Source organism: Narcine bancroftii, chromosome 7, assembly GCF_036971445.1.
Source record: "Narcine bancroftii isolate sNarBan1 chromosome 7, sNarBan1.hap1, whole genome shotgun sequence".
NCBI lineage: Eukaryota > Metazoa > Chordata > Chondrichthyes > Torpediniformes > Narcinidae > Narcine > Narcine bancroftii.
This window is the reverse complement of record NC_091475.1, coordinates 44,770,810-44,783,816: the sequence shown is the minus strand read 5'-3', so window position 1 is coordinate 44,783,816 and position 13,007 is coordinate 44,770,810. Positions and strand designations below refer to the sequence as shown.

At 47.0% G+C, this 13,007-nt stretch overlaps 1 protein-coding gene across 2 annotated transcripts in view; it reads left to right on the top strand.

The window, feature by feature from the left end:
• The window catches only part of LOC138738843 (mitogen-activated protein kinase kinase kinase 15-like), a 128,571-nt gene that overhangs the window by 105,084 nt on the left and 10,480 nt on the right, over nt 1–13,007 (top strand). Inside the window, exons 23-27 of one of the 2 annotated variants that reach the window (XM_069889922.1) lie at nt 5,082–5,187; nt 5,796–6,012; nt 9,492–9,589; nt 10,086–10,174; nt 11,830–11,906. In XM_069889922.1, coding sequence (XP_069746023.1) covers nt 5,082–5,187; nt 5,796–6,012; nt 9,492–9,589; nt 10,086–10,174; nt 11,830–11,906 — 587 coding nt within the window. Of the gene's footprint in view, nt 1–5,081; nt 5,188–5,795; nt 6,013–9,491; nt 9,590–10,085; nt 10,175–11,829; nt 11,907–13,007 lie in introns of those variants that run through there. The other variant, XM_069889923.1, reaches the window with a different exon arrangement.

The following is a 13,007-nucleotide window of genomic DNA, read 5'->3' as shown; positions in this document are numbered from 1 at the left end:
ATGAAATGTCCCCTTCAGCTGAGCACAGCTGAGTTTGAAGAGAGCCCATAATGGTTTGTAGTTGCACTGATATCACAGATAGATTCAGTTCACAGACATAGGGTGTGATGACTTGAGTATCATCAGTAATCACTGTCATGTAGCAGCGGCTACACTGCTAACTGAAGGATCGCACAACCAGACGGGTTGAGTTCAGTGAGCAAAAACTGATCTGTTGCAGGCTGCCTGGCTGGTCTTATTATTCTAAGATTTCCGGACCTGGCTGAGAACCGTGCTGGGGGACGCCGACGTCACCGTGGCATCACGTGCGTCCCCAAGTGTCACGTGGGTCCCCAAGTGCGGATTTCTGAGCCCGGTGCCGAGCCATTTGGCGTACTGCCACACAGCCCCCCACCACCAGAACTGGCACCAATGTCCTTTTTTGCGGGGCGGCCTCACATCTTGGGTTGGGCCACAACTACTGGTTTGGTGGGGTCAAGGTGAGCTGGCTTTAACCAGTCCACCGTAAACAGTTCCCTCTTACCACCGATGTACAGTGTGAAAATGGATCCTGAATGCTGGATGACTTTGTATGGCCCTTCATATGGACTTTGTAGAGGAGCTGTGGGCGGCCCTGCCTGATAAAAACGTACTCTGCGGAGTACAGCTCGCTGGGGATGTGAGAGGCCCTTGTGCCGTGTCTGGGCGGCGGTGGGGGTGTGAAGGAGTCCAACTGGGTCCGGAGACGGGGAAGTAGACCGTGCGGTGATAGCTGGGGGTTGTGAGGTGCGTTGACAAACTCACTGGGTAGGGCTAGCGGTGCACCGTAGACCAGCTCAGCTGATGACACCTGTAGGTCTTCTTTGGGTGTTGAGTGGGTGCCCAGGAGCACCCAAGGAAGCTCGTCCACCCAGTCGGGGCCGGTGAGGTGGGCCATAAGTGGCGACTTAAGGTGGCGATGCAATCGCTCAACTAGCCCATTGGCCTGTGGGTGATGTAGCTTGATCTCCAGCCTGTTGGCAAGCTGTCCCCAGAGCGCAGAGGTGAAATGGGCGCCCCGATCATTGGTGAGGTGGTTTGGGACGCCGAACCGGGCAACCCACTATTCAAAAGCGCTTGGGAGCAGGAGTCCGTGGAGGCATCAGGATCGCCTCGGGCCAACGGGTGGTGCAGTCTACCACTGTGAAAAGGCAATGGTTACCTCAGGAAATGGGTAAGGGTCCGACGATGTCCACATGTATGTGGCTGAACCGTTCCCAGATGTGTTCGGAATCTTGTACGGGCACTCTGGTGTGCTTGTGCACCTTAGAAAGCTGGCAATTGGTGCAGGTTCTGGCCCAGTCCGCAATCTGCTTCCGAGGCCCGTGCCAGATGAAACCTTCTGCCACCATACGGACTGTGGACCTGATGGAAGGGTGGGAAAGGTCATGGATATGGTCGAAGACTTGCCTGCGCCACTGCTAGGGAACCACTGGTCGCGGGGTATCCATGGAGACATCACACAGGATGGTGCCCTTACCGTGAGGAGTCTGGAGGTCCAGCCCCACGATGGCAGTCCTGAAGGCCCGTGTCTCCTCGTCAGACTTCTGGTCCCGGGAGAGCTGGTCAAATTCGAGGCCGGGTGTCAGCGCGCAAATGGCCGATCGTGAGAGTGCATGGCGACCGCGTTGTCTTTCCCCACCTTGTGCCGAATTTCGGTGGTGAACTCTGACACGAAGGAGAAGTGACGCTGTTGGCAGGCCGACCAGGGATCTCTTGCCATAGCGAGCGTCCGAGTGAGGGGTTTATGGTCAGTAAAAATGGTGAAAGGCCTCCCAACCAAGAAATAGCGGAAATGATGCACCGCCAGGTTCATGCCCAGCAATTCACGATCGAAAGTGCTATACTTGCGCTCTGGCGGGCAAAGAAGTCGGCTAAAGAATGCCAGTGGTTTCCACTGTCCGTTCACCTGCTGCTCCAGGACGGTACCGACATCTGTGGCAGAGGCATCGACGGAGAGCACCATATGCAGGTCGATGCGTGGTTAAGCGAGCAGGGTAGCCTTCGCGAAGGAATCTTTCATGGCTTTGAATGCCCTGCTGACCTCTGGAGAACAGGTGAGTGTGTTGTCTTTGGCTGCGATGAGGGCGAAGAGAGGCTGCATGATGTGCGCAGCGCCTGGAATGAAGCAGTTATAGAAATTGACCATACCTGCGAACTCCTGTAGCCCCTTGAGGTTGTCCAGGCATGGGAACTCCCTGAGTGAAGCGACTTTCGTAGCGGCAGGTGTGGCTCCTTCGGCTGTGATGGTATGGCCCAGGAACTACATGGACTCTTTTCCGAACTGGCACTAGGCTGGATTGATCGTTAGGCCGAAGTCGGCCAGTCGGGAGAAGAGGGTGCACAGATGAGACTTGTGTTGTGCCCGGTCTCTGCTGGAGACAAGGATGTTGTCCTGGTAAATGAATACGAAATTCAAATCCCTGCCCACTGTATCCATAAGGCAATGGAAAGTCTGGATGGCTTTCTTGAGCCCGAACGGCATGCGTAGGAACTCGAACAAGCCAAAGGGGCTGATGATGGCTGTTTTGGGTATGTCCTCGGGATGCACCGGGATTTGGTGATACCCGCGCACTAAGTCGACCTTGGAGAACTCCCGTTTCCTTGGAACAAGCAGGGCTGATGACACGTCCAAGCCTTGGCTCCCCAGTGCTGGTGGAAGAAGCAGAGGCCTGAAGTGGATGACTTGCTTCTGGCTATGCTCTTTGAGGCCCCTGCGGGGGCCGGGTGTTCCACCGCAGCACTAGAGGAAGGCTTGGTGTGGTCATGCCCGTGACTCGTAACCTGCTGGACTGCTGAGCTCTCCGAGAATCGTTCGAGCCATAGCTCCTGAGCCTTTTGAGCGACCCTCCTAGGATCGACAAAGCTCTCCTGGGACAGTAACGGCCGGATGTCTTCAGGCAGATGGTCGAGGAAGATGCGCTCAAAGAGTGGGCAGTTGGTGTGATCGCCCATGAACGCGAGCATCTCGTCCATCAGCTCGATTGGAGTTCTGCCCCCCAGGGCGTCAAGGCGCAGCATCCGAGCGGCACGCTGGCACCTGGAGAGGCCGAGGGAGCCGGTGAGCACCCACTTGATGGTCCTGTACTTATCTTCCGCTGCTGGGTGCTGAACGAGATGCAGCACTCGTTTGCCGATGGCCTGGTCCAGGGCGGCGACCACATGGTAAAACTTGGTCGAATCCAATGAAATCTGGCAGAGGTGAAACTGAGCCTCTGCGTGGCTGAACCAGATCTCCGGCTCCTGAACCCAGATGGCTATAGTGTTGATTGAAGGGTTGTTCATGTGGGGTTCAAAGACGTTTGAACCTGTTAGGGTCACCAATTGTAGCGGCAGCTACAGTGCTAACTGAAGGATCGCACAACCAGATGGGTTGAGTTCAGTGAGCAAAAACTGATTTATTACAGGCTACCTGGCTGGTCTTATACCCCCAGCCCAGACCTGGCTGAGAACCACGCTGGGGGGCCCGACGTCACCGGAGTGTCATGTGGGTCCCAAAGTGCAGGCTTCTGAGCCCGGTGCCGAGGTCGGAAGAAAACCCCCGATGGCGCCATTTTGGCCGGCTGCCCGGCACATGCGTGAAAAGTGGGGTCGGTTCACCTGCCTAATGTCTTATTGAACATGGGCGTTTAATTTTGACATTCAGATTTCAGATTTATTGTCAGAGTACATACGTGACATCACATGCAACCCTTTTCTCCGCAGGAGTGGCAGAATTACCACTAAATTTTAGTGAAAAGAAAACTGCACGCATCATAAGAAATGTAAAGAAAGAACTGCAAATAGATAACGAATGTAAACAAACTGAAATACAAAAAGAAAATCAATAAAGTGCACAAGGAAGAGTCCTCAAATGAGTTACTGATTGAGTTTGTAGTTGAGGAGTCTGATGGTGGAGGGGGAGCAGCTGTTCCTGTCAACACAGTTTCCAACACCCCTCTGTAGAAATTTTCCAGCTTTTCTAGTGGCATCCCAAACCTCTGCAAACTCCTGAGGAAGTGTTGGATCCAGGAAAGATTCTCTGAGATAGTGACTCCCAAGAACCCAAATTTGCTCACCCTCTCCACCTCTAATTTCCTCCACTGGTTTGTATACCTCTGGCTTTTCCTTTCCTAAGGTCAACAATCAGTTCTTTAGTTTTGGGGCACCATTCAGCCAAGTTTTCAATCTCCATTCTGTATGCTGAATCGTCCCCTTCCTTTGTACAACTCACAACCATGGTATCGTTGGCAAATTTGTAGATGGTGCTATTGTACCAAGCCACACAGTCATAGTGTAAACCGACTAGAGCTAAGAATGTAGCCCTATGGTGCTCTGGTACTGATAGAAATTGTGGATCTTCACTGATTGTGGTCTGGAAGTGAGGAAATCTATGATTTAATTACACAGTGAGGTGTTAATTCCCAGGTCTTGAAGTTTGCTGATCAGTTTTGAGGAGGTGATGGTGTGAAATGCTGAACTGTAGTCGATAAAGACCATCCTGATGTTTGCGTTTTTGCTGACCAGGTGTTCCAGGGCTTTGTGTAGAGCCAGTGAGATGGTATCTGCCATAGACCTGTTACTTTGATAGGCAAACTGGAATGGATTCATGTCATCACTCAGACAGGAGCTGATCTGCTTCAACACCAGCCTTTCAAAACACTTCATCACTTTTGATGTAAGTGCTACTGGTCGATTGTCATCAAGGCAGGTTACTACACTCTTCTTGGGCACCAGTATGATCGACGCCTGTTTGAAACAGGTGGGTACCATGCCCTGCTGGAATGAGATATTGACGATATCTGAGAATACCGTGGTAAGTCGGTCAGCACAGATTTTTAATACTCGGCCAGATACTCCATTGGGCCAGATGTTTTCCTCGGATTCATTCTCCTGAAGGCAGCTCACACATCATCCTCAGATATGGACAGAATGGGATAATCAGGGATATATCAATAGATGTATCGATGGTGTAAATAAATGAGGGAGAAAAGGGGATGGAAAAAACAAAAACTAGAAGGTTAATTGCTGATTTTTGTTTTCCTTCCCTGTTAATTGCACAGGCTTTTATTTTGCTCTTTTAGGTTAACAAGGTTCTTCGACACCACCACATCAAGCCCCACTGGATGTTTGCAATGGACAACATCATCTGCCATGCAGTTCAAGTAGCAGTGACTACACTCATTCCAGGTATATAATGCTTTAACCCTTGAACACTAGGTCAGGAATATCTTAAATTAGTGCTTATTGAGACTTACGAGCTTCATACAGAAATAGATTTGGAATAATTGCACTTCAGTCCTTTGAATTTCTCTCTCTCCCTATGATTTCACTACTCTTCAGGAGATGGACAATGAAATTCAGAGTTCACAGGAACTATGACCTTGTTAAAACTGAAATCTTTCAACACTCACTTGGCGTTGTAGGCCTTCTGAACACAGACAACTAACGGGCAGGGAAAGGCCAGCTGAGCCATCATTCTGGATGCACGGAGCACTGGTCACAATCATCTTAAATATTCTTCTCTCTCCCAAGTCCTACCGCTGTGCAATCTCTTATCAACACAAATAATATCCTATACTGTATATATTTACAAGAAGTATTAAATAGTCCTCAAGTTCTTATGAAATAATTTTTTTAAAAACCGGACACATGAACATGCAGGGAATGTATAAGATTTTACTTTAGCTTGGGCATCATGTTCAGCACAGACATATGGGCTGAAGGGCCTGTTCCAGAATTCTTAATGCTATTGTTTAATGGCCAGATAATAACATAACAAAGGCAATTTTGTTTAGAGCTGTGTTCTCACTTTGGCCCTGTTTCCGAGGGCAAAGGGGCAGAGAAAGATGGAGTAGAGGATTCTGTGCACCGACCAAGAGCAAGGTCTGAAGGCAAAGAGCATCCCATAACCTCAGGAGCAAGCACCTTTAGTTCTGCCACATTGCAGAACTTGCAGCATCTACAAGAGCCTCTGAGCATGCGGCTGAGGAATTTGAAACAGGAGACAAACAGGTATTGATTCTCCATCAAATGTAGTGGCTTTAAAAGGGAAATTATGGTGGTGGAGAGGGTGCAGAAAAGATGCACAAGGATGTTGCCAGGATTGGAAGACTTGACTTACAAGGAGAGTCTGAATAGGAAGGCACTGTTTACCCTGAAGTACTCTGTTTTAGCGTGAGAGAAGGAAAAAAGAGATGTGTGGGACAGGTTTTCTTTTTGGTACAGTTGCAGGTGCCTGGAAGGGAGTGGTGGAAGCAGATATGATATTTTTTAACAGGCTTTATCCAGAAACATGAATACTAGTTTGCAGAAAATAGAGAGATGTATATCTTATGCAAGTGGCAGAAATTTAATACAACTTAGTATCTTGTTCAGCACAGATATCGTGGTCAAACGGGCCTGTTCCCTGTGCTGTACTGTTTTATGAAGAAAGTTGAGGGGTGATCCATCAGAGGTTCTTCAAATCATGAATTGCATGGATAGGGTGGATAAACATAGTCTTAAGGTAATGGAGTCTGAAACTAGGGAGAATAGGGTTTAAGGTGAGAGAGGAAACATTTAAGGGGATGTTAGAGGCAAGTATTTCCATGCAAACGGTGGTGGGCTCGTGGTAAAAGCTGCCAACCATGGAGGCGACTGCAATTGCCACATTTAAAAGGCATGTTGGACTGGAGCATGGACAGGACAGGTTGAAGAGGCAGGCAAATGGGTGCAACACACAAAGAGCTGGAGGAACTCAGCTGGTCAGCAGAATCCATGGAAGGCAAAAGGCCATCAACAATTAAGACTGGAACCCTTCAACTAGACTAGAGAGCAACTGGCTGTTCTGCTGGAGGCTGGCAGGCACTAGGTCAGCAGGCATCTTGGTGAGTATGAATGAGTTGGTCAGAATGGAAGAGTTAAGTCGAAGAGTCTGTTTCTGTGCTGTACAACTTTTTAAAAATGTAATTTAACTGTCTGCCATGGGCAGTTGCTTCATTCATACATGTGAATTAGGAGCAGGAGAAAGCTGTCCAGTCCTTGGCCTGGTCCACCACCCAATAAGATAATGGCTCATTTGATTTCAAGTCCAGCAGTGCATTCTATCCACCTCGTGATAACCTTTCACCTCTTGCTTATTGAAAATCTGCTTATCTCTGCCTTAGAAATATTCAGTCTCTGCTTACACTGCCCTTCGAGGAAGAGAGTTCCAAAGGAGATAAATACAAGAGGGCATAGTTTTAAGCTGAAAGGGGAAAGGTTTAGGGGGAACATTAGGGGAAAGTTCTTCACTCAGAGAGTGGTGTGAGTGTGGAATGAGCTGCCACCTGATGTGGTGAATGTGGGCTCAACCCTTAAGTTTTAAGACTAAATTGGATAGAATCGTGGATGGGAGAATTATAAAGGTAATGGAATGGGAGCAAGTCAATCGGACTACCGGAATAATGGTCAGCACAGATTAGAGGGGCCATATGGCCTGTTTTTTGTGTTATAGTGGTCTATGGACACACAATCCTCCAACAGGAAAAAAAAGTCACCTCATCTTCGTCTTAAATGTGTCACCATTTCTCTTTAACCAATGGATCCTGAAACTAGATTCTCCCACATTCCCATCCAATCAAGATTCCTCCAGCTCTTAAAAGAGCAAGTCTCCTTTTCTTTTTCTAAACTCCCATGGTTACAAACCAGGCTAATCCAATCTTTCCAATCATGGCCACCACAAGGCACATCTTCCCCTCTCCTTTGCTCTCTGCCTTCCACAGGGAAAGCTCCCTCTTTGTCTCCCTTGCCCACTCAAACCTTTCCACTAATCATCTCCTTGGTACCTACCCCTGTGATGGCAGGAAATGCTACACATGCCCACACCTCCTCCCTCACCACAATTTGTGGCCCTAAACAGACCTTCCCAATGAAGCAAGATTTCACTTGTGAATCTGCAGGAGTTCGGTGCTCCTGTGGTGGCCTCCTACATTGGAGGCACTGGACACAGGCTGGGAGATTGTTTCGTTGAGCACCTCAACTCTTTCCGCTGCAATAATTGGGATCTCCCAGTGGCCACCATTCAATCCCCGCCCTGCGCCCACACCGACAGGTCTCCATCACTGCCATACTGAGCCCACTGACATAGTATTCTGTCTGGGCACTCTCCAATCAGATGACATTAACTTTAACTTCTCCAGTTTACAGTTAGTCTTTCTCTTTCTTTCTCTCTTTCTCACGCTCTTGCTCGCACTCTCACTCTCTCTTGCTCGCACTCTTTCAACTTTTCTCCAGCTCCCCGCGACCTTCCCTCTCCATTCTGAGCTCTCCCTATCACCTCAGCATTTTACCTTTTCTTCTTCCTCCCACCCATATCCACCCATTCCTCCTCCCCCTGCCCATCCCCCAGTGTTTTATTCTTGCCCCTGCTTTCTTTTGGCTCATTCCTTGACAAAGGATCCAATCTTTTACTGTACAGTGACTTACTCTTTCAATTTATTTGTTGATTGTCTAGGAAACCATGTCAGCACTGCTTCCAATGCCATAAACATCTTTACTTCAAAAGGGGCCAATTCTGTTCACAGTTCTCTGGGTAAGGTCTCACCCCATGGAGCTGATGCATAACCTTCCTCCTTTTTGTATGAAACTCTCCTAGTAATAAATTATATTTTGTAGACTTTCTTAATTACTTTCTGTATCTACAAACTAATGGTAAAGAAACAATGTTGTGCATTCAAAGCACAGTTATCACTTCAATATCCAAGGGTATACAACAGTATCTTTTGATAGTAGACCTAGACCTTATCGCCTGCTAAGATGGATAGAACTAATTATACAATATAACTTGGGGCACCCTTCTCCCACAATAACAATAATTTAACATGATCCTTCAACCAGTAAATAAAATGTGAACTTAGTGATTTAAATAATAGCAATTTGCCAGTCCCTGCAGACTGCAAATGCGGTCCATTGTTTGTAAAGAATGCTGGGTCACCTTGAGATTATGACTATTTTCTGGATAAGAATTAGCTACTCATTCCCTTTCTCCCTCCCTGCATTAGGTCAAGTCCCTGCATCAGGACTGAGAGTGCAGCAACCTGAAACGCTGACCAAACTCTGCCTCCACAGATGCTGACTGGCCTTCTGAGTTCCTCCAATGAACAACAGCCCCTTTCAAGTTGCAGCACCTGGGTAGCCCTCCTGGGACCTGGGTGCGATTAGTGGGGCAGAGGTGCTGGGTTGAGAACCTGGAGAGACTCAGGCAGCATCCATGGGTTTAAAGGTTGGGCCCTATAAACGGTGGGCCAGGCAGCAGCCAGGGAAAGAGATGGCCAGTCAGCATTTTGAGTTGAGGCCCTTTGACCATTTCTACCCATGGATTGTACCTGACCCATTGAGTGCCTCCTGCTTCTTGTTTGCTCAAGATTCTTGTGCTTCTCGAGACAAGTCAGCAGTTGTCTGTTTCTCAGTTTGCTCTGGATTCCAGAGAATGTGGTCTCCATGCAGTTGACGTTCTCTCTCCGACCCCAAAGGCTTTTGGATGAGTTGGTCCATCAGGAAAAAGAGTATCAAAAGCTTCTTCAACAAGCAATCGAGCAGAGAGATCAGGCCATATCCAAACTCACGACAGGTAAGTGATTAAAAATGAACATTTACATACTTAAGTAATATTTCTTAGAAAGCTGCCCACTATGTTTAGCTTTGACCTCCATATCTGATGGGAATCTTGGCCAAAATGCTGAACTCCCTAAAATGAATGTTTTATACAGATTAGTTCACAGATGTGCCTGTCAGCTTCCAGTGATGTGAAGATGGTTGGCGTGCACTTTTGGGGAAGTTTCCAATTGTTTGGGCCTTTTCAGTACATCTGTGCCACACAGCACAGAAACTGTCCCTTCGGTCAATCTAGTCTGTGCCAAATTATTGTTATGCCTTGCCACATGTCCCTCCCATCCATGTACCTGCTGAATTTTTCTTGTGTCAAAAAAAGAGACCATTTCAGCTGGCAGCATGTGCCACACCCTCACCACTCCCTGAGTGAAGACCTGACATAGGCAGAGGGTTGGGATGAAGGTTCGATAAGCTGACTGTAATGCCTGTGCTCTCCCTTCCTTTGCCTCATGTAGTGCGCCAGCCTCCTGCCTGCCATGCGCAGGATGAGGAACTCCTCTGCTGGCTGCAAGAACAAGGAGCTGATGCAGACACTGTAGACAGGGTAGGTGCAACATGTCAGGCCCAAGTAAATTCTTTTCCCAAGATGATTACTCTTAACTGAACCTCTGATCGCGATTAGAAAAAATAATGTTGGAAATGCTGGGCAGCGTCGGTGGAGAGAGAAATGAAGTGATCTTTTCATATTTATGTCCCTTCATTGGAATAGTTCTTGGGACTTTACTCACTGCAACAGGCTCCATTGTGCACAGACTCCACACCCACTCTGATCCCTCCGCTCTCCCGTCCCTCTGCCTCTCCGCTGGGCAGGAGGGCAGGGTTCTTCTCCCTGTGGTCACTCCTGTCCCCTCTGCTCCCCCATCGCCCCTCTGCTGGGCAGGAGGGCAGGGTTCTTCTCCCTGTGGTCACTCCTGCTAGAAGGTGTGCACGTTTCGCTGCTGCTGCATTTCAGGTGCTCAGCTTTTGAACTGATGATGAGTTAACAGTGAAGTCAATGTACCTCACATGGTTCAGTGCTATGTTGTTGATTTGGTGGTGCTGGCTTCAAAAAAGTGGCCCAGACTGACATCATGATCTGCTCTGCCATGTTGCTAATACTCCTACCAACATGGGGCAACTGATGTGACTTGTGCTACATCACAGTGCCTCTCTTCAGATGACACGTTGCAGCCATAGCTGTACCCACAGATCCTGACTTCTGTCCATCAGATGCTTTCCTGGGTCTTGTAATGGAACCAGGTGAAACATGGAAGATTGCAGTAAAAACACACAGAAATGTTGGAGAGAACTCAAACAATCTTGTAAAGGTATATTACTGACATTTCGGGCCTGACTCCTAATACATCTTTGCCTCCTACAAGCGCTGCAACACCTGCTGAGGTCCTCTAGCATTTCTCTGTGCTTTTACAGTATAGAACCACACCACAAGTGAGCCCATGAAATTATTATATCCCTTTACCTCTCTGCCATCTACTGGTACAATTGAGAATGACATGCAGTTGATTAAAAAGAGTTCCGCACAACTTGGGCTTGCAAATACTTTCACACCGCTGATTACGTGTGGGTTGGACCAGGTAATTTACTGGGTCCATACCTGGTAATCGTGCAGTGTGAAATTTCCCAACCTGGCAGAGCGCGTTAAATTCAACCGGGTGCTTACACTTGGTGGGGGTGAAAGAGCCTTGCTGAATTAACTCATTAATCACCTTCTGGGAGTGTGAAAGCACAACCTGCTCTCCATTGTCACCACTAGAGGCGGGGCCCTCCTTAAAATGCTGGGTTGCTGATTAACCAGGTAAATCACAGTGCAGTGGGAAAGGCTCCCGAGTGCACTGCTCCTCCTTCTCCAGCCTAATTTGCAAAATATTCCAAATTTGGTATGTGGTTATTATACAGGCTTTAAGTTTGTATTCAAAAATACAAACATCAGATGTAAAGCAGAAGTAAAACTAAACTACAGTAAAACCCCTGTTATCCGGCACCTACGGGGATTGGTAGATGCCAGATAAGTGAATTTTCCAGTTGCTTGACATTGTGTGATTGGAAAACTAACGCCAAGGCGCGGCAATTTTAAACTTCCATATTTCTTACCTATTTATTTTCTGCGCTTTCTTTGCCGGTTGCTTGAATTCCAGATAATAGGTGTTTTACTGTACTTGTCTGCTCTACTCAGCCTCTAAATATTTTTTCCTTCAATAGATCTGTGAGGAAGGCTACGTGTTAACTGACTTTCTCAAACTTATTACTAAAGATGACTTGCGATCTTTACGACTCAGGTAAGTGCAGCTTTAGAACAGGGAAGAGATTGTAGACCCCTTTTGCAGTTAAAAATAACATTTAACCAGTGCTTTCTACTTTAGAGTAAATAAAAGTCAATTATTTGAATGAATGCAACGACTAAACAGTGCAAAGAATACCTTTGGTTGTAGGACTAACCTGAGTATACAGTAGGTTTTTGCTTTGAGTGGAGCATCCTCAGGACAGCTTTTGTTACTGTAGATTTACTTGTGGCAGCATTGACTCATTTGTACCTAAAGATGCTCAAGCAGACACGAGATAGACATACAAGTCTCCTGTTAATTTACCATGCTTGGATTACATGCCTTGCCTATTTCTCTTTGCTTTAGTAGTGCTAACTGTTACAAGATCAAACCAGCAACCACAAAGAAGGCATATCACACAGGGGTAAAGATGAACAGTTACTTTATTAACAAAATTTCACCTTCAAACTTTAATTCAAAATCCCCTCCTTTTATAACAATACCCACTGGTTAATATACAAATTTCTATAACAGTGTAAAACTAATAAATTCCCCAGCCTAAATATAACATATGTAATCAAAAATATGTTATATTTCCAACCAGCCCACAGAAAAAAAGTTAAGACACAAAACAAACACCAAACACATAAGACTCACAAAACTTCGATTACAATCGAAGTAAAGATCGTAAACAAAATTCAGTTTGTTTGGTAAACTGAAGCCAAAAGATCTTTTAGAGAGAGAGAAAGCACAAAATTCGAAGTGGTCTTCTTGCGTTGCTTGCAGAGAGAAAGAAAAAAAAGCTTAGTCCGGATCCTTCTGGCTGCCTTCAGAATCTTCATCCCTTTTAAAATGCCCAACATTCCAAACTGCCTCTTAGACAATGACTCATGCTTGGGCCTCCTTCCACACCCAGCCACATCCAAGTCCAGAAATCTCTAGATCATTTTTTTGTACATGCCCAGTCCGTCTCCCACTCTCTCTCACTCTCAACAGTCACCTTCACCTTGGCTTTCAAAGGCAAACTGTCACTTTTTAACATAAAACCACACAACACATAGGTCAATACACAACACAGAACTCTGCATCTGCATCTAATCCTGTAATAAGTGCATA